Source organism: Frieseomelitta varia, unplaced genomic scaffold (assembly GCF_011392965.1).
Source record: "Frieseomelitta varia isolate USP_RPSP 00005682 unplaced genomic scaffold, Fvar_1.2 scaffold_933, whole genome shotgun sequence".
NCBI lineage: Eukaryota > Metazoa > Arthropoda > Insecta > Hymenoptera > Apidae > Frieseomelitta > Frieseomelitta varia.
The window spans coordinates 499,884-526,057 of record NW_025110738.1 but is presented as its reverse complement, the minus strand read 5'-3'; the positions used below and the strand labels follow the sequence as shown (position 1 = coordinate 526,057).

Below are 26,174 nucleotides of genomic sequence, written 5' to 3'. Positions count from 1 at the left end.
GAGACGAGGGGGAATACGGGGGGTTAACATAGTGTGAGAAGCGTAAAATTTGTTCAGAGGATGGACGAAAGACGGTCGTGGTGGTTGGAAAGAGGAAGAAGCGTGAAAGACGACCGAGACTACGGCAGTAGCAGTAACAGCAGCAGAAGCAGAAGCAGAAGCAGAAGCAGCAGCAGCAGCAGTAGTAGCAGTAGCAGTAGCAGTAGCAGTAGCCGCGTTAGTCGGTAGTGGTAATACCGTGAGCAGCGGCAGCAGCAGCAGTAGCAGTGTCGGTGGCAGTGGTGACGACGACACGAGAACGACGAGGAGGAGGACGACGGTCGTCGACGACGTTGGTGGTGGTAGTAACGGTGGTAGTAGTAATCAGAGAAGAAGAAGACCGAGAAGGAGAAAGGAGTAAGAAGGAAGGAGGATGGGACGAGAGTAGGAGGCCTGGAGGAAGGAGGAGGCTGACTGATCGGCAGAGTAGAGGAGAAAGAGCACGCCTGCGCGGAATCCCCGGGCGGGCGCGGGCAGTGCCACTGGAGGCCCGGCGGTTTCAGAGCTTCGCCCGGGACGACGAACCGCAGACGACCCGTACGCAAAACTCGGTCGTGTTTGAAGGATCGGTCGGAAAAGGGGCCATATCACGCGACCACGTATAAGCCCCAGTGGTGGACCGTCTCGCGTATACCACGTCGCGTTTCGATTGTCCGCTGTCGAGAGAAAACGTGTGCTGCTGCACCCTTTGTGGAACACATACACACACACACACGTACATACACACACACACACGCACGCACGCACGCACGTACGCAAGCACACACACACACACACACACATACACACACACGCACACACACGTATACACGCGCGCGCGTTTGCCAAAACGTAAACGACGTCTCGGGCAAACACTACAAAACGGTGTATGAGAGAGAGGTACAGGATCGTACGAGGATCGGCGTGCCTAATCGACGACTAATTCGAAGATAATATGTGATCAGTGCGACACCGATACCACGGTTGTGTATCGGTACGAGGATCATTGTGCGCGACGAGCAAAAGGAAAACGAAAGAAAAAGAAACCGAGGGTGGTAAAGGTATACTATGCACGAGGTCTGGTAGCATCGAGTCAAGGAGGATGAACAGAGTGATGACGGAGGGTTAGGTGTGAGAGGGTGCACCTCTGGCTTTTGGTGTGCTGGTTGTTTTGAGATGTCAGTGGACCCGTCGAAGGCAACTGCGTCGTCGTTCTCGTCGTCGTCGTCGTCGTCGTCGTCGTCGTCGTCACTGTCTTCGTCATCATGAGGAGATCCTCTTACGTGAACTACTACGTCCTGTGCCTCGTGTGCTGGATTCTCCTAGGCATTACCGGTAAGATCAGTTTCACCCGCGTGACATATGTTCGTCGGTTCTCTCTCTCTCTTTCTCTCTCTCTCTCTCTTTCTGTCTGTCTCCCAATCCTGTCAAGAGAGGATTCAACCTCTCGCGGATCGTGCATCGATCTTTCAAGATTCCCGCGGGAAAGTGTGTGTACACGCGTCGACATCTGGTTAATCGCGAGAAGGTGATTGGCAAGGGCCAGCAAGGTTTTTGGTAGTCGCGAAACTCGCGTACAGTGGGTTGCGTCAAGTCGCGCTTAACTCACTGGACACACACGTCTTTCCAAGATGATACAGGGGGTCGCATGGCGTAAAGGGTGGAAAGGGGGCAGGCGGGGCTGTACCGGAGACTTATACTGCGGATGGATCGATCAGATTTTGAGGTGTAACTGTGCGTACGTGAATTAGCACGCGTGCACGACAAATCCCAGCGGCGAAGCCGCGGCTCCGACGCGAAAGAATTCGGCAGCTGATCGTGTGTATTCGCGATCGATGAACGCGAACGAGGATCGAGAGAACGCGAGAGCGGAGGGAAAAAGGAGGACTCTCGTAGGCAGGAGGAGGGAGGGGGCTGCTTCCGGACCCGGTCCAGGGCTGTATCTAGCGCCACCCTTGTTTGTCGCTAGCGATAGCATTGTATTTTCCCTATTCTTCTCTTTGTCCCTCGGATCGCTCCGGTTTTTTCCTCTCTTTTTCGCCATCCTTGTCGGGTCACCGTGTCGTGTCTCGATGATTCCGTCATCGGGGAGTAGGGGACGAGGTAAAGGCAGAAGGGTAGCGTGTTCCCTCGTCTTCGCACTGACGTCGTTCAGGGACGTGTCTATCGATTTCATCTCTCGCGCGGTTGCATTGCGACGATACCGCGTTGGCTCTTTTTTTTCCCCCCCATGTATTCTTTCCACCACCGAGAAGACATCCGACGACACTCGTCTGTCGAATCAAAGTACATGCAACGCGTAGACAACCAATGATCGTCGGTAGTCGATCGCGTGTTTCCGTAGACATCTGTGTTTCTCAGTTTCCGCTTGATAGCCTTCTTGACGACGGAGAGCGATGTCTTAAAACTTAATTATATCGGCTTAAACGCCATTCGAGTTTACTGCGCCCCGTTTATCGTGCAACACCGGTATCGAAAGAAGAATATAGCCGATGCTTCGTCTGTTAAACAGGTCACGCCGCGATATCTGTGCAATTACCCGCATCTTCGCAGCAGCGAAGCGTCGATCTCGAGGCTTATGTAACCCTTGTGAAAATCCTTGTTAGCTGCGTCATAACCGCGTTAATTATTTCATCCCTTCGTGCGTTGGTTTGTTCTTTTTTTTCTTTTTTTTTTTTTTTTTTTTTTGTCGCNTTTTTTTTTTTTTTTTTTTTTTTTTTGTCGCTGATTCGATGGATAATCCATTAACTCGCGGATCGCTGCTACCCTCGGCATGTTTTATCTTAATGATCTTCCAAGATCCAACTTTCGTTTATCCCCCCTGATGACAAGGGAGAAACTGACAGCAGCACCCTCGTCTTTGTTCGACGAATAATTTTCCCTTTACGTTGGAGGACTTTTTTCGGGACTCGCGTGTCTCGCGGTGGAGAAAAAAAGAAAGAGAGAGGAAGGAAGAAGAGGAAGTAACTCGATAGAAAGGATTTATCGAGCACGCCTGTATCCGACGGCGGTTTTTTTTTTTCCTTCTTATCATCGATCGACGATGCAAGTAGCGAGGAAACATTTCAGTATGCAAAGTGGGCATCAAGTTGTTGTCGATCAGGTCGTTCATTATCCGTGTCGGCCGCTTTATAAATACGTTCCATTCGTCGCTTTCGACGCGGCTGTTATCGAACGAACCCTGGCGGTATAAGAGAGAGAGAGAGAGAGAGAGAGAGAGAGAGAGGGCCTCCGCTTGAAATACACGCGAAAGGCTGCCAAACCGCGAACTAAACGACACTCGTAGAACTTCCGAACGGGGCACAAATCGATGCCATTAACGCAACTAACGTGCAGACGGTAATTTTGTTAAACAATTTACCGTATTCTGGCCGGCAGCGTCGCTTTCTATCCGGTAGAACACACTCTTAATTGGTTTCAACAGCAACAACGCGCCCGGCCGTATTCCGAATCCGCAACACGAAAACAATTTCTACGTTCGGCAGAATGCATTGTGCACTTTCCATCCGTGACATAATCGCGGCACACAGCCGCTGATTACACCCCGCGATGATTAACCAACCCGACGTTAGCTACGCCCGAAACGTTGGATTTCGCTGTTTCAACCGCCGACGCTCGCAGGAAATCGCATTCTCGGATGTGTCTGCTCGTCTAACCTGTATCGGGGTTAGGATCTTACACGATGTCTCGGTTCCATTATTCATGAACCCGCTGTGTTCCGTTAATACGTTACACGGGACCTGTTCAAACGGATTTTTATCAAACGACACGCAACTAACCGGGGTTTATGAATTAACGCGCTTCGTACTCTGTACCGGTGATTGATCACTGGCGAGAGAACCATCCACGAAAAGAATATTCGTTATCGTTTCTATTGTTCTCTGAGCAGAGACTCGCAACTCAATTTCAGCACATTCACGGCGGGCATATGTGCGCGTACGTACTAACGTTGGTTGTTCGAAAATATCTAAAATATAAATAAATATAAATAAACAAATGAAAATATTTGTCGACACTAGCAACAACTGTATCAAACTGTTCTACGTATATATCACTATTCATGATTTAAATGACGATTAAAATAAAGTAGATTTACATCAGATTTACATACATTCGTGAACATTCGTGTTTCTGCTCAAACAAAAAATTAATATCAATTTTGACAAGAACGTATCTTTTAAGTAGTTCGAACGAAAATCTGATATCAATTGTACCGATCAATTGTTCGATTATATAGTTATAGTGCGTTAATAAAATTACAATAGTTCAATTAGTATATACGATAATTGTACAATTATCTACGTAACATTTCTTACACACAACCAGGAAAGTGTTAAACTTTGCGAATTTTTCTCTAAAATTTCCACGAAGGCTGACGGTCGTCGATTAAATGAAACGAAACCAAACACCGTCGTGGCTGGCAACATAAATGATTACTCGCTTAGTATCCACGGATTAAGCGACAATCGAACGATAATCACCGCACTGGTGGTGCGGCGATGGAAAATGCGCGATGGAAGTAGTCGAACGTAAATGTTTGATGAACTAGTAAGACAGAAAATCGAGTTAGCCGCGTTGGCCAGGGGTAGGGACGAACGATCTTCGGGGGCGAGCCGAGAATCCAGATTTATGTCTGAGTTTAGCGTCCGATGACGTCGTAAAATTACACCGAGCTACTTGTAGCTCTAATAAACCGAGCAGAGAGAAGAGAACGCGTCCCTGTCCGTCGATGCTTGATTTCCCGCATCGACCGTGCTCCACCGTCTCCTGGGAAATATGTATCTATCGCAGAATGTATTTCTGTTTCCAAGAAATTTATCACCACTTTCACCCATCGCTTCGCTACAGATCCGCCTCTTGCCTCGCCCTTTCTCTTTACTTTTTCAGCTTTTTGCGTTTACCTTCACGGACGATTACGCTCGATTCGTGCAACGTGCTACCAGAACCTGTTTAGTATTGATAGATAATTGCCGTGAGTTAATAATCTATCGATGCATCATTCTCTTTGCGTTCAAACGCACGATAAGCGCGTTAACATTAATCAGCGAAACTGACACGCGGGGCAACCATGAACACGTTTTAATTACACATCGGTTTTAATCGTAATTTCATTCGATTGTAATTACGGCGAGACAACATAATATGCGCGTGTAATTTCGCCGCGCTCGCGAGAGAGAGAGAGAGAGAGAGAGAGAGAGAGAGAGAGAGTTTCGAAACGCCACGGGTTTAAATTTTCGCAACGGATAACCATCGTTCACGTCGGGGCAATCTAGATTTGACATTACTCAAGGAAATTTATGGGATATGCGGACCTCTCTATGTTGACATAGTGCCGATGAATTTTCAGAATCTCGCGGGTTTATTCGAAAACCCCGCTGCGATATCGTTGCGACCATTTATTTTCTGAAACAGCATAATTTATGGATTCAAAACGCTTAATAGTTTCGACTGTGGATTAAAACACACGTATGTACTGTTAATCTCCGCTCTCAAGTATCAAGAATCTCCAACAAAACGATCGGATGATAGCGTACTACCGCAAATATTATTATTATTAATCGTTTCCCCTCGTGTCGCTGTCTCGCGGCTGCATTTATTTTGTCTTGAAATCAACGGCTGTTAATCTCTATTTGACGAATGCTCAGTTCAAAAGTCTCTTTTGTGACTACACTAAAGTTTTTTTCTTCCTACATTTCTACCTTCCTTCTTTTCGTTCCTGTCTATACCAGATAAGAATATAATATTATGTTATTTTGTTAATTTTGCGAAAACAACTAGTTATCAAACTCCTTTCAGAATATTCAGTCCAAAAATCTCTCTCTCTCTCTCTCTCTCGTAATTGTGGCGCTGTTTCAAAGAAATGACTACGCGCAGTACTACGCCGGTAGTTACGCGCTCGCGTAATTGTAACAAAGCTAAGAATATAATTACACCCGCCGACGTATATGCATACGTTCGTACATACGTACGTGAAATTCGCGTTAGCGATTCAACGTGGCGCACAGCTCTATCGCTGTAACAACTTCAACCCCCTTCTGTTTGCCGCGGTGAATGATTCATTCCCTCTGAAATTTACGAACGGTCATAAGCGACGCGTTGCACCGACCGCACAATCGGCCGCTTTGTTCCTCTTTCTCTCCTGCCTCTTTCCCTTTGCCACCTCCCTCCCCATCTCTTTCTCCTCCACCTTTGTTCTTTCTCTGTAATCCCCGCGTGAAACATGATTTCCAGGAATGCCGGGAACGATAATCGCCGAGCACGTCGAAATAATTCAACTCCAGGTTTCGGAGAACTACCCCTCCGCGAAAGAAAAACAGAAAAGAAAAAGGAAAGAATCTGGGGTCTTCTATTTACACGTCTATTTACGCTCATTTCGCAGCCGTGTACAGTTCGAAGCCCGACGAAATTTCACATCTCTCGAAGGATTCTTTTGTCCGAAGGATCGAATGTTCTGGGAGGGATGGTCGGGTTCCGGATCGGTGGTGCGCGTCCCCGGTGCACGCGATACACCAGGCCGGCGCGCGCTGATTGCCAATCCAATTCGCGCCGTCTGAACGGAAACGCGTTGGCAAATCGATTCATCGAGCGTGGAACGATTGGCCGAGATGCAGTTAAAAGGATATCGGCTCGTAGGAATTAGCAGGATACCATCGGGGGCAGGATCGTTTCGTTGATCGATCGTCGAGTTCACGCGACATGCAAATTCTCTCTTACGGCGCGATTTCTCATAAACACGTTAGCTGGCTTTATAAGCACGTTATATATATATATATACTATGTGAAGGAGTCTCACCCGTTTCTCCGGGATTTTCACAAATATTCGCAACACATGTCGTCAAAATTCTCACAACTTCTCTTTCGATTTTCATGTAATGCATTTTTTTAGTTGTAGATGAATTTTCTCAACTTGACAACGACTATTTCTATTTTTTCCTTTGTGTTGAAGTGAAGATATATTGGATGCCCAATTGGATTCTATATTCGTTTCCATACACGCTTTCTAAATTTCGTTGTCGTGCCTTCAAGATTGACGGCGCCCCAGAGGAAATAAATTTCCAAATAAATTGATCCTCGCTTTTCTAAAAATACACTCGATCTTTTTCCGGTTAATACCAACTGTAAATTAATTTAATTTTTAAACACCAACTGAATTCTTAATTTCAATGAATAAAAGATGAAATAAAAATGGAAGGACAAAAGTGAGATGCTAGAACTTTCTCATCGTTCTCCACTACTACGTATACTGCTCTAATTCTGTACATTTTCTTCAATGCAACGCTTTCGTGAAAATCGCACATAAAAAGGACAGAAGCACTGGGAAACCTCTGAAGACACAGGAAATCCCATCTTCGCCAGTTTGTTTTAAAACTCGAAGAAGCGATCGTACACGAGGTCGACGAGGATATTTTTGTCCCTCAAGGTCCCTGCGACGTTCCTTCGAGCTTCCCATTCCCTCGAGTGTTCGATGAAACTTCATCCCCCGAGCACTTGGCTATTTGACTCGTTGCAGGCTCGTTCGTAACGTTCCGAAAACGACGAGAGATAGAGCTAAACGCGTCGCGTCGTTTAATCCTCTCGTCGCTGATGTGTACGCGGAGCCATTATGGAAAGGAACGATAGCTTCCGTGTGTTTTAAAGTCACGTACGAAAATAGGAGTTATTTTGTCGACGACGTAATCGGCGCCCATATCGGTGCATTTTGCCTGGCTGTTGAAAACCGGATGCGCACTAGACGACGAAACGTTGCTCGCTTCCGCGACGGGACGTAGACCAACGAGCAACTAAAGTATCCGCGGCCAACGTTGAAACGCCGGTATAATACCACCGGCTACAGAATTGCGCCGGACAATTGCGGATATTCACAGATACCTTTTGACACATGTGCACACGCGTACGGGAACCGTAACTGGCAAAAGCTTGAACGCGGCGCGCGGCTACGACGAAACCCCGAGCTTGACACACTCGGCCGCCACTCGAACGTTTACCCTCCGATCAAGCGACGCCAATAATGCAATAATCCGTGCACTCTAAATGTTATGAATGCCGGCGTTATTGAAAGGGTGTGGATTTATCTGGCCGGATGTTATTTGCCAATGCGGACGTTCGATTTTTGCCGACGACGACGCTCGGTTCTGCGCGATACCAACGCGGCCCCCCTCCTCGGACCATCGATCGAACGTCCCGCGACTTTCTATAATTCATCCGCCTTTTGTTAATCCTGTTTTGTTTCTCGTTCTACTAAATCTTCTTTTGTATATTTCTGTCGATGGGATGAGAGAAAGAGAGAGAGAGAGAAAAGTGATATATCTGTATAACATGTAGAATTGGTAATTGATAATGTTCAGAATTTCACGGATTAAAAGATAGAAAGAAGCGACACTCTTTGTTACGGTAATTCGCTTGTTTAGCAATTTCTATTTGGATTAGACCTTTTTAACAACGTTCGCGAAAAAAATGCGAATTTACATGAACATCTGACGATTTAACATGCTCCCCGGTATCCTCTGAAATAACTGGAAATTTTCCACCAGCAGCTAAAGTTCGAGATCTTTTCAGTTAAATACTCGCGCGTACTGCGCGGAAAATTTCCGAAACAACCGTCGTCGAAACGTTACGTAAAAATTCGTAACGATTAGTATAACGGGCACGCACGTCACGTAACCTCCACCCCTGTCACGACACGTTCTCATTCCGCACATTTCGTGAAACACGGGAATAATTCTGCCTTGTCCTCGGCAACGAGTAACGTGCGTTTTATCACTGCAAGATGTCCGAGGTAACGAAGTGATATTATTCAGATATTATACGTAATTCGCGGGAATTAGTGTAACTGGTATATATCGTGGGCTTTCCTTATCTACCCGCTCGGCTGTCATAATACATTCTCATTCCGGCTCGGGTTCGAAGCGCCAACGTAAAGAGAAAGTACGAACGCGCGGGATATCAGTTTCCTTTGCCTCGTTCTTTCGTTTCTCCGTCGCTTAAAATATGTTGAATAATACGGCAATATCGTTAATGCGTTCTCCTTACACTCCCTTAACACGTTTCCCTGCAATGACGTCATTCGCCACCGACACGGGACGTTTTTGTTTGTACTGCGGTAATGACTGGCACTTACTTCCTGCCAGGCAAAACACGCGTACGGATCTATAGCCTGGTACGCTGTTTAACAATTATATCGCCGCGTTATATCATATCGGCCGATCGATAAGCCTGCGACAACGTCTTTGTTCTTTCGCGCCGTGGAAGAAGCGAGACACAAAGGCAGACGCGAAAGATGCCGTGGAAGAAACGCGACACAAAGGAATGGACACAATAACCGGCGGTCTCGTAATTAATGAAAAAAAAGGAAGAAAAGAAAGAAGAAAGATGCGGGTCCGCGCGATTTGTCAGCGAAGCACCGAAAATGCAGCGAGAGAACGCGGAAAGTAATACGTCGATAGCAGCTATTTTCGAGCAGCCAGACCGGGAAGAAAAAGTTGTTGATGACCTGAATAACTCAATCAATAGAGCGGTCGTCCAATAAATGAAAGAACCGTACCCCCGGAGCCCCCGCGTCGATCAATTGTTTTTCTCGTTACGAATGCTGTTATAAATAGCCGTGAAACCGCAAGTTGCGGCCAATAATGAATACGTGCACGTATGCGCACGTGTAATAATACGCGCGTACTTCGATTTCACGGCGACTGGTAGTTACCGTAGCTTCTCGGACGGATGTCGAATGTTCCCTCCTGTTCTCTTGCGCGTAACATCCTGGAAAGTCGTTTCCAGCCTCAGCTGGGACGTTAGGAACGAGCAGACCCGGGTGTTGAACGCGCGAGAAACTTTCGTCGAGCTGATAGCTTTATGTTCTATCGAGTTTTTTCCCTCCTCTTCCTTTTTCTTCGTCCCTTTTGACAAAGGGCTCCCCGTGCCGCGTGTTCTCGCGCGGACTTTCGAAGACTTTCCGACCGAGCGATAAATCGACCGGCTCCGTTCAATCCCTCGCGGAAAGACGTACCAGGCCGCGTGGATTTTTCCAAGCGCATGCAGCTTCGACGCTTCGGTGTCTCGTAGCTTGTAACTTCCGGCGACGCGACGCGTTGATTTTCCGGTCGCGTTTCCGGAGGATCGGTCCGATAGAAAAGAAACGAAACCAATACACGTTATATTGGAGGTGTATCGCGGTGGAACGCGTGAACGTGTTGGCGTTTTCTTTTCAATTACGTAGCGGGACGTTAGGTCGGAAGTAGGCCTTCCTCAAGGTCGCTGGAACGAAGCCCACCGGCTTGCTATCCGAGGCGAGCGCTGATCCGACTTTGGATACCTAGAGGATCGAAATCCTCTGGATTAGTATCCATTTCCTGGATACACGATGGCCCGGTAGAAGCTCTCTGATAGGATTTATTTCGAAAGGCAAAGGGTGAAAGGAGCGGAGATGCGGGTGTAGAGAGAGAGAGAGAGAGAGAGTAATCGTATATAGACGCTACGAATACGAAATACAGTATATTCCATGATCCTTTTATTATTCCATCATGGAAACGCTACCACTGCCCGTACAATGTAAATTCGTCCAAGATAACAAGCTCTCGCGGTTCAACCGCCGTGTTAATGTATTCTCTTTGGACGTAACAAGTTCATTTGGGTTAAAAGTAAACTTTGACGGAGATTCGAAACAAACGTCTCGCGTTCGTACGCAGGAGAAACAGCGTGTTGTCTGTTGTGACATCGTCGATGGATGAAAGCACGATGATTATTGCACGACGCGAGAAACATTTTCGTTTTTAACACGGCGATTTTAGACTGAACCATCTTTGTGTATATTATGCGACGATAAATTAGTGTGATTTTACATTAAGATTTTATTATTTCAAATCCTAGATGCAATAATCATAAAGATATCAATCTCGATCTTATTGTCTTTGAGCGTTTAATCGTATAAATAGTCTGAGATATTTAAAATAATCAGTTTACTATATATATACTAGAAAATAACATGTATCTAACAGATACATAGAAAGCTGTATGTTTAAAGATGAATGTATTCTTAATTCGTTACATGCTTTACATTTTCAACTCTGAAAGGATTGAAGATTGAAGATTCCATTGAATAAAATATCGAAACATCGATGATTTATTAAACTGGAATCGCCTCAACATTTTCTATGTATTTGAACTTTTAATTAAATCGTGCACGTACGCGATTGTTTGATGATCTTGATGGAAACTTGCAGGGGTGAGCACAAGATCCCATTCGTTGGTGAAGAGGTTCGACGGGATTTACACGGGTCCGTACTTCGATTCAAACACACCCACGAACATCACGGCCCAGCTGGGAAGTCATGCCTACTTGCCGTGCAAAGTGCGACAGCTTGGTAATAAATCGGTAAGTCCTTCGCCCTCTAACTGTTCTCCTTTTCCTAGGTATATACATGTCCGCGATAGAAACGCTACCAATTAAAACTTCCGACGTTTCCTGCAACTCGCGGATGTTGTATACAGATCTTAAGATCACCGGCAGTGTTCGCCGAACAAGATTGAAACTGAACGAAACGAACGTTCTCGCCTCTGGTCGAGGCTGTGAATTCTTCAATTACAGATCCCTTAATTTCGTCTCGTTTCGACCGAGCCGAGGAAACTTCGGGCCAGCCAACGTTATCTCGTGCCGGTCCCTTGCAAAAAGCACGACCGGATACCAGCTCGCCGCGCCACCCGCAGATAAAGCGAATTTATTTGCACGCGAATACCCAGTTTTCTGCGAGGTGACTGCGAGCCGTAGCGATAGCGATCGTGTCGACGAGCCGCGTCGGTTTTCCACGAAGCCGCTGATCCTCCATCAAAAAGTCGCGTTATCGTGCCCTCCGTTTCCGTCGATAGTCCGCCTCGGCCCGGCTCCCGCTATTACAATAATCGAAACGCCGGCAATAAACCGCCGATCACGGTGCACACGGTCCTCCGCTCTATCCGCGCCGCGATTTATGCGAAACTATAAAAGTCTAATCTGTTCGCGTTCGCGGCCGTTAGAACGGATTATACGAGTCGCGTGAATTTTACGATCGAGAGGCGGAGGCGGAGAAAGAGACAAAAGAGAAACGATGGAAGTAACCCAGATTACCGGTGACAGGCAGCTGATTCTTTAAAGTTGAAGCTGAAGGTTCTCTCTTTTGGGCAGTTCGGAGAGAGAGAGAGAGAGAGAGAGAGAGAGAGAGAGAGAAAGGATGCGAGCGGGTGGTGAAAAAGTTCTCGCACGCGGCCCGTATCACACTCGTTAGCAAAGTTTTATCCTCCCCCCCAGTTGGTGTAGTACAACAACGGAACTTGTACTGGTGAAAGAGCCAGGACTAAGTGTCTGACGACACGCGACCCTTGCATAATCATCCGATTGCGTACTTAAGAACCCGCGAACTCATACAGGACGGGCTCGCCGCCCCTACAAATTTCTCCCATCCTCCCCTCTTCGGTTCTTCTTATCGCGCGCGGAATTAAACGTAACCCTTACCACTGGCTCTCCGACGCTGACCGTTGCGCCTCGCTGGCCGGGAAACACGATTGAAAGCGATTACTCTCGTCGGACAATTTACGGAACACGGTCGCGCCGTCGGTGACTTTGCATTTGTTTCCACGTCTTCCGTTCGTTCGAGTGGAATTCGAGTTGGCGATGCATGGTATGTATCCGAGCTGTAAATCAGACAAAAGGCGAAATATTTGTTTTCTCTGCTTTTCTTTTTTTTTTTTTTTTTTTTTTTGGATGAATATCGTATGGCTCGAGCTTGTCCTTTTTTAGCTACTCCCTTTGCGCGAGTACACGGTGTTGCATCGGTCGTTTTCACGGATCTGCAGATAAAATAATTTCTACGGTTATTTGAAATCGTGCTCTTTCGCTTTTCGGAACTTCTGTACTTGCACACGCGGTATATACTATTGCAAAACCCAATCTTAGTAATGACGAGCCTGTTTCAATCAGTTTCGTATAAGTATGAAATCTGACGTAATTTAATTTCACCAGGTATGAAAAGATCGGGAGATATCGTATCATATCTGAATTCTCTTTGAAAGGACAGTCGAAAGCTTACAGACATCTAAGATCGAACTAAAAGTATAAACGAACGAACGTACGTACGTTCAATAAAAAAAAAAAAAAAAAAAAAAATAGAAAAACACATTTATTTCATTCCGCTGTAATTGATCCGTCGTGATGAAACACCCCGTACATGGCGTTAGCAACGAAGGGAATAAAACAGCGTAATCGTTCGTGGAATTGGTCGCGCGTCGGAATGAACGACGAACTTCGCGAAGAAAGGATTTCGAGATCCATGTCGGTGCAATTAAATCCATTTCGTATCCGGGGGAATCGGGCGAAGTTAAGAGTTCCGTGGAAACTTTCGGAAAGGAATTCCAGAAAAGTCGCGGAAGCGATCGATGGAACGTAACGCGAACGTGGAAGCGGGATTTACTAATTTATTGCCTTCTCCATGGAAATTAATGGCACGACAATCGTAATTGAGCCAGAGAGATCCAGAAAGAGAAAGCGCAGAGAAAAAGGGGGGATGGAGCGAAAGATGGAGGGAGATAGGGAGTGGTTGATTCTCCGGGGTTTCAACGAACGCCGTTCACCGAGATAAACGAATTCCGTCCGGTTTGGAATTTCCCGGATAACGATTGCGCTTCAGGAATCGATCGAAAGATTACGGTTCACCGGGTTACTGTCGACCATACCGGTTGCAAATTTCTCGCGCGCCGAAACATAACCTCGCGTCGAACGAAACAGCAATTACTCCACCTTCGTTGATTACGCCAACTTCGTAGATTTCGCACAGAGGCAAAACGATGCGAATCGATATATATTTTTTAATCTGCTCCAAGTTCAGCGTACTTGCGAATCCGAGATCAACACTTCAGTTTCTTCAAGAAACTTCTAAGTTTCACGTTTGAGAATAAAAATATGTCAACAAGTGTACAATCGCTAGTGTTAACGAATCCTAGAACATCTGTAAGTTTCGAAAACGTTCTCGTAATATTCGTAAGATTATACACGTCACATTAGATTAGATCACAAAATAAGGTTCGACATTTCCAGAAGTTACTCGAATACTTTCAGTTAGATATCGATGTTTTTCTAAATTGACACGGAGTACAAAATCGCGTCAAAACTGAACGGGAACGTGCAAAGTTAGGCGAGATCCGCTCGATGGCATTTTAAAGATCCGAACGTATTTGCGAGGCGCTCGATCCGATCTCCACTCCTAATACGGTTTTCTTTCCTGTAAACCGTTGTATGAATCGGACGCCACGCGATAGAAGAAAACGTCCGCAAACGCCACGTTCGACGCACGATAAATTAACCGTAGACACGGGAAGGAAGATTGATCGAGCAAGATCGGAGAGTGGAGCCAGTGCCGGGCTCTTTTTCCATCTCGGGCTGGCTCGCGTATTCCACCGCTTTTTCCGCCGGGCGCTCGGCCCGGGCTTCTCCGTGCCGTATTCAAGCCACACACAGGGAGGAGCTCGCGAATTTTCCAGGAGCCAGACACGGTTGAATTTCACTTCGTCACTGGAAACATGTCTGTTGCTTTATTTCGCTTTTTGTCCGCCACGGCGTGGAAGAAACGGCCGCGCACCAAAAATCTAACAATAGAGCCGAGAGTTACGTATCGGAGAAGGAATTAATAATTCTCGCGATGCGACCGTGCCTGGCAAAAACTGTCGGATTGAAGCGGTTCTCTCTCTCTTTCTCTCTTGCTCTCCCTCTGCGCAAATTGATGAAAGGAATCGTATCACCACCGCTGTTTCCTGCACCTCGATTTTTCCCTTCAAGTCGCTAATAAATATTAATCGCACGGTCTCTGCGAAGTAGTTTCTCAGAATAGGCTGTTTTTGTATTGTAGACTCGCGTTAATTTACGAGTTTACTTTAAACACGCGTTTAGGATGCACAAAGTGCAAGCCTGATAGATGTAATTCGCAAAGGCGTCCGTAAAAAGAAGTCCGGGTAATATTGTGTAAGTTCGTTATGGCCATTTCCTTCCTCTCTTTTTCTTCTTTTGTTTGCGTTTTACGAACAAAATCTGCCATTTCAAGCTGGAGAAATCGTAAAAAGTGCGATAAAAAAAAAAGTTTTAAAGCGTAATACACTGTAGCATGAGAGATTGTTGAGCTGGGCGACGTATAAATTGCGAGATCGTAGAACCTTGAAGGATTTCGCCCGTGTTAAAGCAACCGGACGGATTCATATTAATACTAGAACTAGATCGAATTGGTCAAAATGACTAATTCATAATTTTTTTAAATATTCTATAATATTACATTACAGATGCAAAATAGTGTAATTTTAGAGGTTTAAATGATTTTTTAATAAAATACACGAATAAAAGTTTGTGCATTCTATTGCATTTCTATTTCGTTCACTTTAATATCTCCGATGAAAATTCTATGCTTCAGTCCTTGGTAGTTTTAGTATTAAGTGTCAACATTTTTTTAAACATTTATTATTAGGATTACGAAGAGACAAACTCTCATATCACGTTCTGTCACGTTTAATCGACAATATGAATGTTACATCTTGATATTTGAGAAAAAAAGCAAGAGAATACCGGCTCATTTCGAACCGTAGGAATATACGTAGGGCGATGCTGAAGTAGGTGACCAAACTTTCAAGCCACTGGTTCTAGTCACTTTAACGATGGAAAAAGACCATGGAGACATGGCGCGAGAAAACTCCTCCTGCCCGAGTTCTAAACAAGTTTTAAACACTCTTCGTCTGTGTCGGAGTTTTGTAAGAATACTTGACAAGTTTATAGTCGCACGTGTGTTGATACCGTACAATGTCGATACGAGAAAACAATCAGTGTGTCGATAGAGGAAATAATTCGTATAATATTATCGTCTTTCACTGAACCGGTTAAATGTCTCGTGGGAAAAATTTATTCCCTCTGAACGTGTTTCATACTTGCGCGATTCTATTTTTAGCTTATCTTTAAAATAAGTAGGACGTGCTTCTTCAGTTCGGTCACGTATTTCGGATGAAAAAGAAAAAAAAAGAAAAGAAAGTGCAATTTATGGCAAATCCTCATACTTGAGTAATGTTAAATCTTTAATATCATGTACTTGTGATATTGAGTCTTGTTCAACATTCTTTGTTCAAATCACCGCGTCAATGTTGGGAAATTTAGTTAAACTAGATTTAGATTAGAACGATTTGAATTAAGATTCCTAACCAAACAAGCAGAATAATTTCAGTTAAGATATTAACACCAGAACTACCGGTGGTTGAAACATAAAATTTCCATCAGAGACATTAAAAAGTAAAGAAATAGAAAAAGCTTTGTAATATAACAGACTGCAACTGCAAGCTTTTATTTACATATTTTTCGAAAAACAATTTAAATTTCTAAAAATATTATATTTCGTCATATTTTGACCACTTTGGTAGCTCTAGTGTCAAAGTTAAAATATTAATGCCACGAAATTTAAAATTCCTACCAAATTCTTGTCCCGGTAACACCAATAATGGCGATAATAATTGTGCTGCCATGTAACCATGCTGTGTTATTAAAACAAATCTGTTTGTTCCCAAAATACGAAAGGTGTCGTGGATCAGAAGAAGGGATTCGCATATCCTCTCGGTAGATAGAACCATGTTTATCCCGGACGAAAGGTTCCAGGCGCTTTTCGTGGACGCGTCGGACACTTGGACCCTGCAGGTTAAGTACGTGCAGGCACGCGACGAAGGCGAGTACGAGTGCCAAATCTCGACCGATCCGAAGAAGAGTCACATCATCAAGCTCAACATCGTCGGTGAGATCGCAGTATAAAGATTCTTTCACGTCAATAACGATACGATATCGAACGAGATACTATATCGTTGGATGATGTAACATCTCTTCTTCAATGATACATCATCGGTTGCATTTACGGTACATTTAGAAATTAACCATTGACCATCGTCGCTCAATTCCGTCGCGCTGGCGTCGTTATTTTTACGTCGTCAGAGAAGAGCTCTGTCATCGATCGGCGTAGCAACACTTCGCGAGCGGAACGTGTTTCAACGACGTGATAAAAAATCATACGAGCGTAAAATACAGACATTCTCTCTCTCATCGCGGCAACTCGTACCGTGCGAGGCGCTAAAATGTCCACTCGGGTAATTGCTCGGCGTATTTAGTAATTAATTTTCTTTGTCGTTCGATCACCTTCTTGCGTTACATTGAACACCGTTCCGTGACAGCGTGGGCCACCGGCGACCCACCGGCGATCGCCGTGCTTCGACTTTCATCGAACGTGACGGAGAAATGCTCTTTGAATACGTTGAAACGAAAGAGATTTGAACGAGAGATTAAAGCGCCGGGGATATGGTACGCTCCGTATTTTTTTTTTTTTTTTTTTTTCTAATTAACGCGTTCCATGCTTCGCGATACTCGATCGTCGATAATAATACGCGATAATCAGTAGAAGTGAAGCTTCCCGTCGCGAAAACAAATGTATTCGTTGTTACTACGTTGATACGATGGGAGAAATGATTATATTTCCAGGGATTTGAGACAAACGTTGCTTTGTTCGAACGAAATATTTCTGCAGTCAAAAACTTTCACTCTTTTTCGTATTACAAACATTATGTAACTACACAAATTTATATGTCTAATCATTAAAAATTATAACAACATTATAAATCGTGTGTATCATATGTATTATTTAAATTTGGCATGAATGTGCAATTACAACCTCTCCATAATACCTCTGGCAAAAGGTTTCCTCTCGAACGCAAGAATACGATCGTGTAATATTAAAAAACATAGAAACCTTCTACAAATTGAATTTCATTTTCCTCCCTGTATTTCAAACAAACACAATAGCATTTGCATATCAAAGATCTCAATGTTGTTGAATACTACCGAACACTACTCTGCGTTTGATTGCGAAAACTCCTTGGCAGGGGTTTATCTTTGCAAGGATTTAAATATTCGTTAATATTTAGCGCAAAGCGATGTTTCTCAAGACCAATTAAGCGAGGAATAAATAAATAAATAACGGTCGAATTTTTCAGTGCCAAAGATCGAGATCATAGGCGATCGCGACATGTACGTGAAGACCGGAAGCACGGTGGCGATACGATGCGTGATCAAGCAGTCCCTCGAGGGTCCTTTCTACGTTTTCTGGTACCACGAGGGTGACCGCGTGCTCGACTACCAGCTGAACAAAATCGACATCCAGACGAAGAGGATCGATCACGACACGGTTAGCAGCCTCATAATCCACAAAGCGAAGCGGGAAGACTCGGGCAATTACACCTGCAGTCCGAGCAGTTTGGACAGCGCGAGCGTGCAGCTTCACGTGTTAAATGGTAAGCATTTCCATTCCGTTCCAGTAACTTAAATTACTTTCGTGATAATTGCACGCTCGCAGTGCATACGAAACGAAAAATTGTTGTTCCCGTCGCTTGAAAACGGACGGATACGACACGCTAGATCTTAATTCGATAGAATTAATCCGATGAAAGTTTCACTTGGAAACTTAATGCCGACCTGACTGTTTGGGAAGAGTTCTCGAAATATAATAGTAAACACAAATGGAAACTGTACTTCGCTAACTCGATGAAATTAGTTCGCTAATAATTTAACAGAGTTCAATCCTTCCGTTGACGTCTCGAATCGAAGCGCGAGCGGAAATAAAACGTAGATTCCCGGGATTTAACGCGAGAGATTTAAAACAATTCGTTGATCTTTATTTATTAGTTTCACGTTGCAAATATTCGTCGATTCACTTTCCCAGCTACGTAGAAATGCGAAACTACTCGGTAGCTTTGTAATTAAAAATAGAAATACCAAAAAAGGACAAACTCTGCTAAGCATACAATACCATTCCGAACTCTCGAGCTGCGTTAAAAGTTCCGTACTCTCAACTTCATTAAAACTTTCGAATTTTCAAAAAAAAAAAAAAAAAAGGTCAACCATTTAACTGCAAACGAGCGGTATCGATCTGTCTATTTAAAAAGTTCTCGAAATTCTTCGCGATTGCAGATGCACGTACATATGTATATGTATATATAATACATACATATATATGTGTGTGTGCGTAGGCAGAGGAAACGGTCACGCTCTGCAGATAGAAAAAGAAAAATCATTCAATACGCCGCGTTACCGTGGTGATAAAATATAGCGTATGATGTAAAAATCGATTCTCTGATACAGGCGAGCATCCTGCCGCGATTCAAAGAGGGATCAGCTCGGCACCGGGTGGCTGTCCGACGCTATGGTGGCTGGCGGGCGTCGTGACGCTGTACTCGAGCCACGGCAGCCGTCTGTTCGTCCTCGTCCTTCTGATCCTCATGGTCCTTTATTCGAAGAATCCATCTTACTTCGCGTCGGAACGATAATCAGAAACGACCGATGAAGACAACATCGAGAGATGATCGATTACCTCCTGCTACGAGACTCCTCGCGGTACGTTCCAGCGAGAAGAGACGAGGGAAAGCGTGCACGTGGGAGGCTTCTTCGGGGAGACTTCGTGGTGGCTCGATGAACGACGAGAGAAGAGAAGTCGATGGAAGAACACGATGAACCGCGAGAAGACGAAGAGGAAAAAGTTAGTGGCCGTAGGCCATGTCGGTTTGGCAAATCACTGCCTGCATTCGTTTTACTTTCGCAAGAGGTGCAAAAATGAAAAAAAAAAAGAAAAACAAAGAAAAATGCTCTTAAAATTCTCGGTCAAAACACAACTGATCAAAATAATGGAGTCTCATGGTCGTACGCGTGTAACTAGTCAGGGTTTCCTTTCGTCAGACGACTTACACTCTGCAACAGTGATCGTTCATCGAAAACTCCTGCGTTTCGAGGGAAGGAATTCTTCACAACGAAGGATCGAGTCCGCTTTTCGAACGTGACTCGGTCGTGATCACGTCGTGATCGAACGCGATCGAGGCCATCGGTGAACGTGACAATCGTCGATCGCGGGCGTCCCAACGACGATTTTACTTTTGTGTTTACAAGGGAAGCTCGATGGTGTGTAAAGAGAGCAGGCGTGAAAAAGGAACACGCGTGACTCGCGTGTCGAGATAGTATGATCCGGCCGTTAGCAATTAGGGGTTAATTAATCTCGGGTGGGGGGGGGGGGATGTACCCGTGAAATCGACGCGTGTTCTTCGCGCGATCGAAAAGTGGTCGCTTCGGTCCGCGGTGGGGAAATCAAACGAACGGCACGAAGCTTGCGAATTACCCTTCCTCTCCTTCAAAAGCGGCACACAGAAGACGAATTTTTTATAGGAATTATATAATAAACACACACGATCTTCCAACTATCTGAAAAACACGCGCGAATTATAGAACCATTTTGTACCCTCAAGTTACGCAAGTCCGTCGTTCGAAACAATCATTCTAATTAATTAATCAATCGGTAAACATCGTGCGAGAGATCATTGTACATATTTGCCTGAACGAAGACGCTGATTCGTCGCGAGGGAAGTGATCGTGTACGAACTCCCAGTAGCCGAAAAACAAGCAACGACTAAAGACGTAAGTTCAAGACGAGTTTCCCCTCCCTACTTCATTCATTATCCGTCATTGTCAGTGGTGTTTCGCGATCTTCGTGTCATTCTCGCGGGGAAGCCAAACAATAACGAAGTCTTCGTGATCGATCGCGAGATTCTGTCTGTGGGGACGTTGGGAGGGTTTCGTAGTTTCTTTCGCATCGAGAGATTAACCCGACGACGAACGAGTGTAACTCTACCGGAAGAAGAAGAAAAAAAATCGAATTGAATCGAAGAATCGACGGGATGAGGGGATCGAAACGGGAGAGGACGGTAACGAAAAAAAAAAAAAAAAAAAGAAGATAACACAGAATGCGTGCTAAGGTGATCGGAGAATGCCAACAGAACTTCGTCCGCCGCCGCTCGATAGAATTGAAACTTGTTCGATGAGACTTTTGAAAGCGATGTGATTAATTATATTCGACTAGAGAGACGATTAGCGAAATGTGTCTGTACTCGACCGTGTACTACGTCCATCTCGGGATCGTCTCGAGAGATGGATGCATCTCGACGATCGTCTCCGGCAGACGGTCCGTCGAAATCATCCGATAGCATGAGGTACGTGCAAACGAATAATTTCCTCGTTTTTTTTTTTTTATTTTTTTTCAATCCTTTCACTGAGCTACGAGGATCGAATGATCAATTAGAATGTTGGAAGCTTTAATATTGCAACTTCAGATACGATAGGTTAAAGTTGACAATGGACACGTAGGTCATAAATGGAATAAAGAAGTACAGCGTTAGAATTTTGAAATGTAATTACGCTTGTTTGTTCATACCTTAGGTCGGTGTAAGTTAAGCTGAAAAGTTTCTTCTGAAGATCAAACGGAAAATAGGAATTGTTTAATTTTGAAGACTACATTTGTGACTTTTACCTTTTATACGTCAATTTATTACATCGAAGAAACTCGAGAGCTAAAATCGTTTTCATCAGAGAAGTCATTTATCTATCATCGTGCAATAAAATCGACTTCCTTTTCGTGCTACATTTTCTCTACAGTTCCTGAATATTTTTGCACGAATCTAAAATCGTTCCAAAACGACTGAGAAAGCAAGTCTCATCTGTGCATTTATCGATTCTACTCGTATGACGAAAAATATCACTGCCTGTATTATTCAAACGTGTTCTATTTCGAAATACGTTCAACGAGATTAGTTCTGTACTTGGTACTCAACACTCGATCTTCACCGAAGAAACTCGAATAAGAAGAGAGAGCATAAATAAAACGTACCGATTGCTCCGAGACGATCCACGGTGACAAATTTTGGTACTTGAAGCGCATTGAGTATAAACACAGGCCAATAAAAAAAAAAAATGTTATATATCCGTGCATGCGTGTCAAGTTTCGTAACGGAATGGGTCACGCGAGGTAAAATAAAATTAACAGTAATTACTATACAGGCTAAAACTCCTACGCGACGTTCAGACATTAAAATGATTTCTCCCTCCTCTATCGCCAATCCTTCAAATTCTTTGTGAACGTTTGGCTCGTAAAGTTCCCATCGCCGATCGATGAAACTATCCGCAAGACGCGAGAGATCGCGTAATTTGCATATTCTAACTACCACTATCGTTCGATGATGGAAAGTTAAAAAAAAAAAAAAGTGGGAATCGACTCGAAGTAACAATGGATGAGACGCTATAATCGATTCTGACCCAGACCGTTTTCTCATTCTGCATGTTCGGCTGTATAGACATACAGACGGACAGCTTTTTGGGTCGCCGGAGGCGTCCTGTAAATTTGCTTTCTTCTCGCAAGCGTTAGGAGATACTGTTTTTTATATTATATATAAATATATATATAAATATATATATATATACAGACGGACAGATAGATATATATATGTATATGTGTGTACGCGCGCGAATACGTTGCACAATACGGTGTTAAAATATTGAACAAGTTTCAGCTCGAACTTGGAAAGAGCGGCGCAACAAATAACACGGGGAAAATAGCGAGAAGGTAAAGCATAGGAGTTAAAGTTAAGAGAAGAGATGCAAAAGAATCTATCGGGCGTAACTATATGAACAATAGATAACCGTGAAGAAAGTGAAAGAAAATCGGCGATTGTGCGAGGATGGGAGGAGGGGGCAGGGGGGAAGGGAAGGAAATGAGGGTTGAAGAGAGCAGATGGAACTGAAAAGCTGGAACGGAGATTAGTCGAACGAGACGAACGATACGTTAGAATATCTACGATTCATGTGATTGTAAATATATAGTATATAAATAACATAACGTTAATTAACGATATGCCGTACGTGTTACACTAAAGAAACAAACAAGAAAAAAAAAGAAATAAATAACGTTACTGTGTAATTTTTCGGATCGTAAACGCATTCGAATGGGTCTGGCCGCCCGTGCTAACCGGCTCGAGATTGTGTTTCAAGGCAACAGCTGGTTGTGAAAGAAACTCCAGAGAAACTCGCGTTCGAGGATTCTCGTCCGATTCTCTTCAATTCACAGATTTTGTAATCGATCGGTCATCACATCGTTGCCAACTTTTGTTCATTGAGTCGATCGATGACGCGCGAAATTATTTGTGTAAAATTTCCACGAGTTCATTTATTGCGGCGACGTTCCCGAGAAATCTTCGTTGCGCGAAAACCTATGCAAAAAAAAAAAAAAAAACAGAAACCAAACGCGGCAGGGGGTGTAAAGATAGGAGAGGAACAGTGGGTAAAGCACCGTGACGTATGCTTTTTTTCTTGGCATATCGGTGCATCGAGACAACAAAAAGGAGCGCGACTGGATGCAGTGGCGTTCCTGGATAGCACGGGCCGGCCACACGCGACTAGATGTAACACTAATTAACGCATAGCGTAAGAACTAACGGATATAAATGAAGGATTATATTGTCTGACATAATATAATCAAGTGCGGGCGTACATGCGGTATACGTGAACTTTTCGCGGCAATCGGTGACTGTGTGTACATGATAAATTACACGCGTGGAGAAGAACGAATGAGAAATTGAAAGAAAGAGAAAAAAAGAGACAGAGAGAGAGAGAGAGAGAGAGAGAGAGAGAGAGGGAGTACATGTGCAACTAACAAAAAAAAAAGAAACGAGAGGAAATGAAAGTGAGAAAGTGAGAGAGAACGGGAGACAGAGAGAAAAAGAGAAAGAAACAAAGTGTGAATGGGCAAGTAGAAGAAAAAGAAACGCATACACACGCGAAGAGTGAAAAAAGGGTTGTTCGTTGGACTGACGTTGGTAAGGCGTTGGTCGAATGACGCACTTTAAGATAAAAAGGGACGACCGGGAACAATCCTTCTTGTACTGTTTCTTCCCTTTCTTCTTCCCGCGCCTCGCGAGGCCACTCGTGGCGAAAGATAAAAAGAAAGGGCTAAAGATAGGGCTCACCTCGAGGCCACAATTAAAGCATACCCGCTTCCTGCACCCTTTTTTTCTTCTTACAACAACCAAGGCCTCCCCTCGCCAGGTGGAAGAAGGAAGTTGTAATTTCCGCGCTCGTCCTCGTCGCCTCTTTATTATAACGGTGATAACAAAGAGGAGACGAGAAAGATTAAGATTCTAGTGATGATGCTGGTGATGATTATACTAATAATGACGATGATAATGATGACGATGATGATGATTTAAATAAAAACGTCGTTTAAGGTATACTAACGTCGTAGGCAGCATTGAATTTTTGTACCATTGTCTATAGTAGCTCTTAAGTGTCGCGGATTTTTCTGTTCTCAAGATGCCCGCCTTTGCAGGCTTGAGTAAATATGTACGTACTTATGTATTCTCGGTTTTTGTCGATGGTTCGCGAGGCGGATGTTGACTTTCAATCCTAGCGACGCCAATTTCAATTTTAATTCGATTATTTGCATTGGTGATAAAAATATAATTTAAAGTTAAGACTTGTAATTTCTTGGTGTAAATATTGAATTGAAACGTGAATACGTGAGTTTGTTATTTTTTTTTTTTTTTTAACAGAAATGAAGACGAAAGTACCGAGATCGAGAACCATTGATACGTACAGTTGATTAATTCAATGTTTGCTTCCACGAATCGAATCGTACAAGTTTAATCGTACAACCTTTTCCTTCAGATGCTATTTGTAGCGAATTATGCTACATCAAGTCCGCCTCAGCGACAAATACGTACCCGTTCCCGAGAGTCGCGGTACGCGAATATTGAAAGATCCTTTTTCGTGTGATGATTGACCGTCCTGACAGTTCGTCGATGTGCTCTTACGCGTAGATACTCGAAGTTAGTTTTTCGATAGTAGGTAATACGAGTAACAGATGGCGATGCGATTCTAAAGACAAATCGGAATCAACGAGGCGGGAGTTAGTTTCGCGAGTGAGGTTGCCGATTCGATTATTAAAGTAAAAGAAAAGAAAAAAAGGGAGAAGAAGAAAAGAACAGAATAAAAATAATGTTGTTAGTGCGTTATACGATGAAAGTCGTGATCGATGGTGGGAGCTGGATCGATGCCGGTAAGACGATTTCATAATTAAAGAGTTAAATTTTGTCGAAAGAACATTGTTTACTGGCGCGGTGTGAGCTAATTCCCCGCAATAGTGGATAGGTTATTGATTCCGTGAAGAGTGTGCGTGAATGATTATTGTGATTTTAACCCTCTACCGCTTATTGCTATTGTCAGTGATATTCGTCTACGACGATGTTTTGTAAATAATTTTGAAAATGAAACGCAAAGTACGTAGATTCTTGAGAAATTTCGATATCGTTTATTTGATGTTTACTTGATAAACATTTATTTGATATTTACTTCTCCGTGTTGGTGTCGTGAATTTCTTTTTATCCGAACAAAAATATTTTTATACTTGTCGTTGTCATTTTATATGTCTGTATACTCTCGTTATTTTATTTACTTTACATTCCGATGCGTTCAAGTCTTTCATATCTTTTTATTCTGTATATAGATAGTCTGAGGTAGAAAATAATTTCAGCTGTAGAGGGTTAGAAATAAATAAAAGGTATACAGTCGTCGATCGAAACCCTCGGGACGGAGAAGATTTTATCAATCCCTCATTGTCGACGATATATTAATATACGACTCGTCGCGCTTTCCTTGTTGCACGACAAATAAATAGGAGCCATTGAGTCTCCTGACCCTGTATTAATATCCGCGGTTCTTCGTTCGTCGAAAATACAACGAAGAGACGTTTCAACAAACTCGAAGCAAGGCAATAGATACGATTTCTGTTTGCTGGGGAAAAGAGAAGTGAAAGATTTAATATCAGGAGTCTCGATCGCGGCAGGAGAAGAATCAATCTATCGCGAACGTGTTCAGTTTTCAGAGGAACCTCCCATAACGATATAGTTACGTTTCCAATGCGCGACAGATCACACGTAGCAATGGGTCTAATTAATCGTTAACGCGTGCCGTTTGCCGGTTCGAACGTTCGACGAAGCTGATGACAATTTCAAATCACACGCAATGTACAATCGCAACGTAAACGTAAACGATCGCAAAGAGAAATGGGTAGCATAATCGATGGAAAGAAAGGAAAAGAAATAAATAACGATGAAAGCGTTTGTCGAGCGCCCGAATAAGCGAACATCGATTTCAAATTAATCATAAATTAATTTAATGAAAACAAAACTTGTGGGAAAGGAGAATATGTCCCTCGAAGCAAAAGCCTCGTCTCGCAGATTCTCAAATGTACACCTTGAGCGCTTTA

General features: G+C 43.8%; 1 protein-coding gene across 1 annotated transcript; it reads left to right on the top strand.

Moving 5' to 3' along the window:
* Positions 1-247: 247 nt before the first annotated feature.
* LOC122537831 (neurotrimin-like) lies at positions 248-24,865 on the top strand. Its single transcript, XM_043671432.1, has 5 exons — positions 248-1,353; positions 11,232-11,383; positions 16,580-16,790; positions 18,037-18,333; positions 19,181-24,865. Exons 1-5 carry the CDS (start codon positions 1,284-1,286, stop codon positions 19,363-19,365), a joined length of 915 nt encoding a protein of 304 aa, XP_043527367.1. The 5' UTR covers positions 248-1,283; the 3' UTR covers positions 19,366-24,865.
* Positions 24,866-26,174: the final 1,309 nt, after the last annotated feature.

Bases quoted from the DNA above. Each gene is read 5' to 3' on its own strand.
- LOC122537831 (XM_043671432.1), top strand. From the start codon at position 1,284: ATGAGGAGATCCTCTTACGTGAACTACTACGTCCTGTGCCTCGTGTGC. The intron at 1,354-11,231 runs GTAAGATCAGTT...GGAAACTTGCAG, and splicing joins GATTCTCCTAGGCATTACCG to GGGTGAGCACAAGATCCCAT. The intron at 16,791-18,036 runs GTGAGATCGCAG...CGAATTTTTCAG, and splicing joins CATCAAGCTCAACATCGTCG to TGCCAAAGATCGAGATCATA.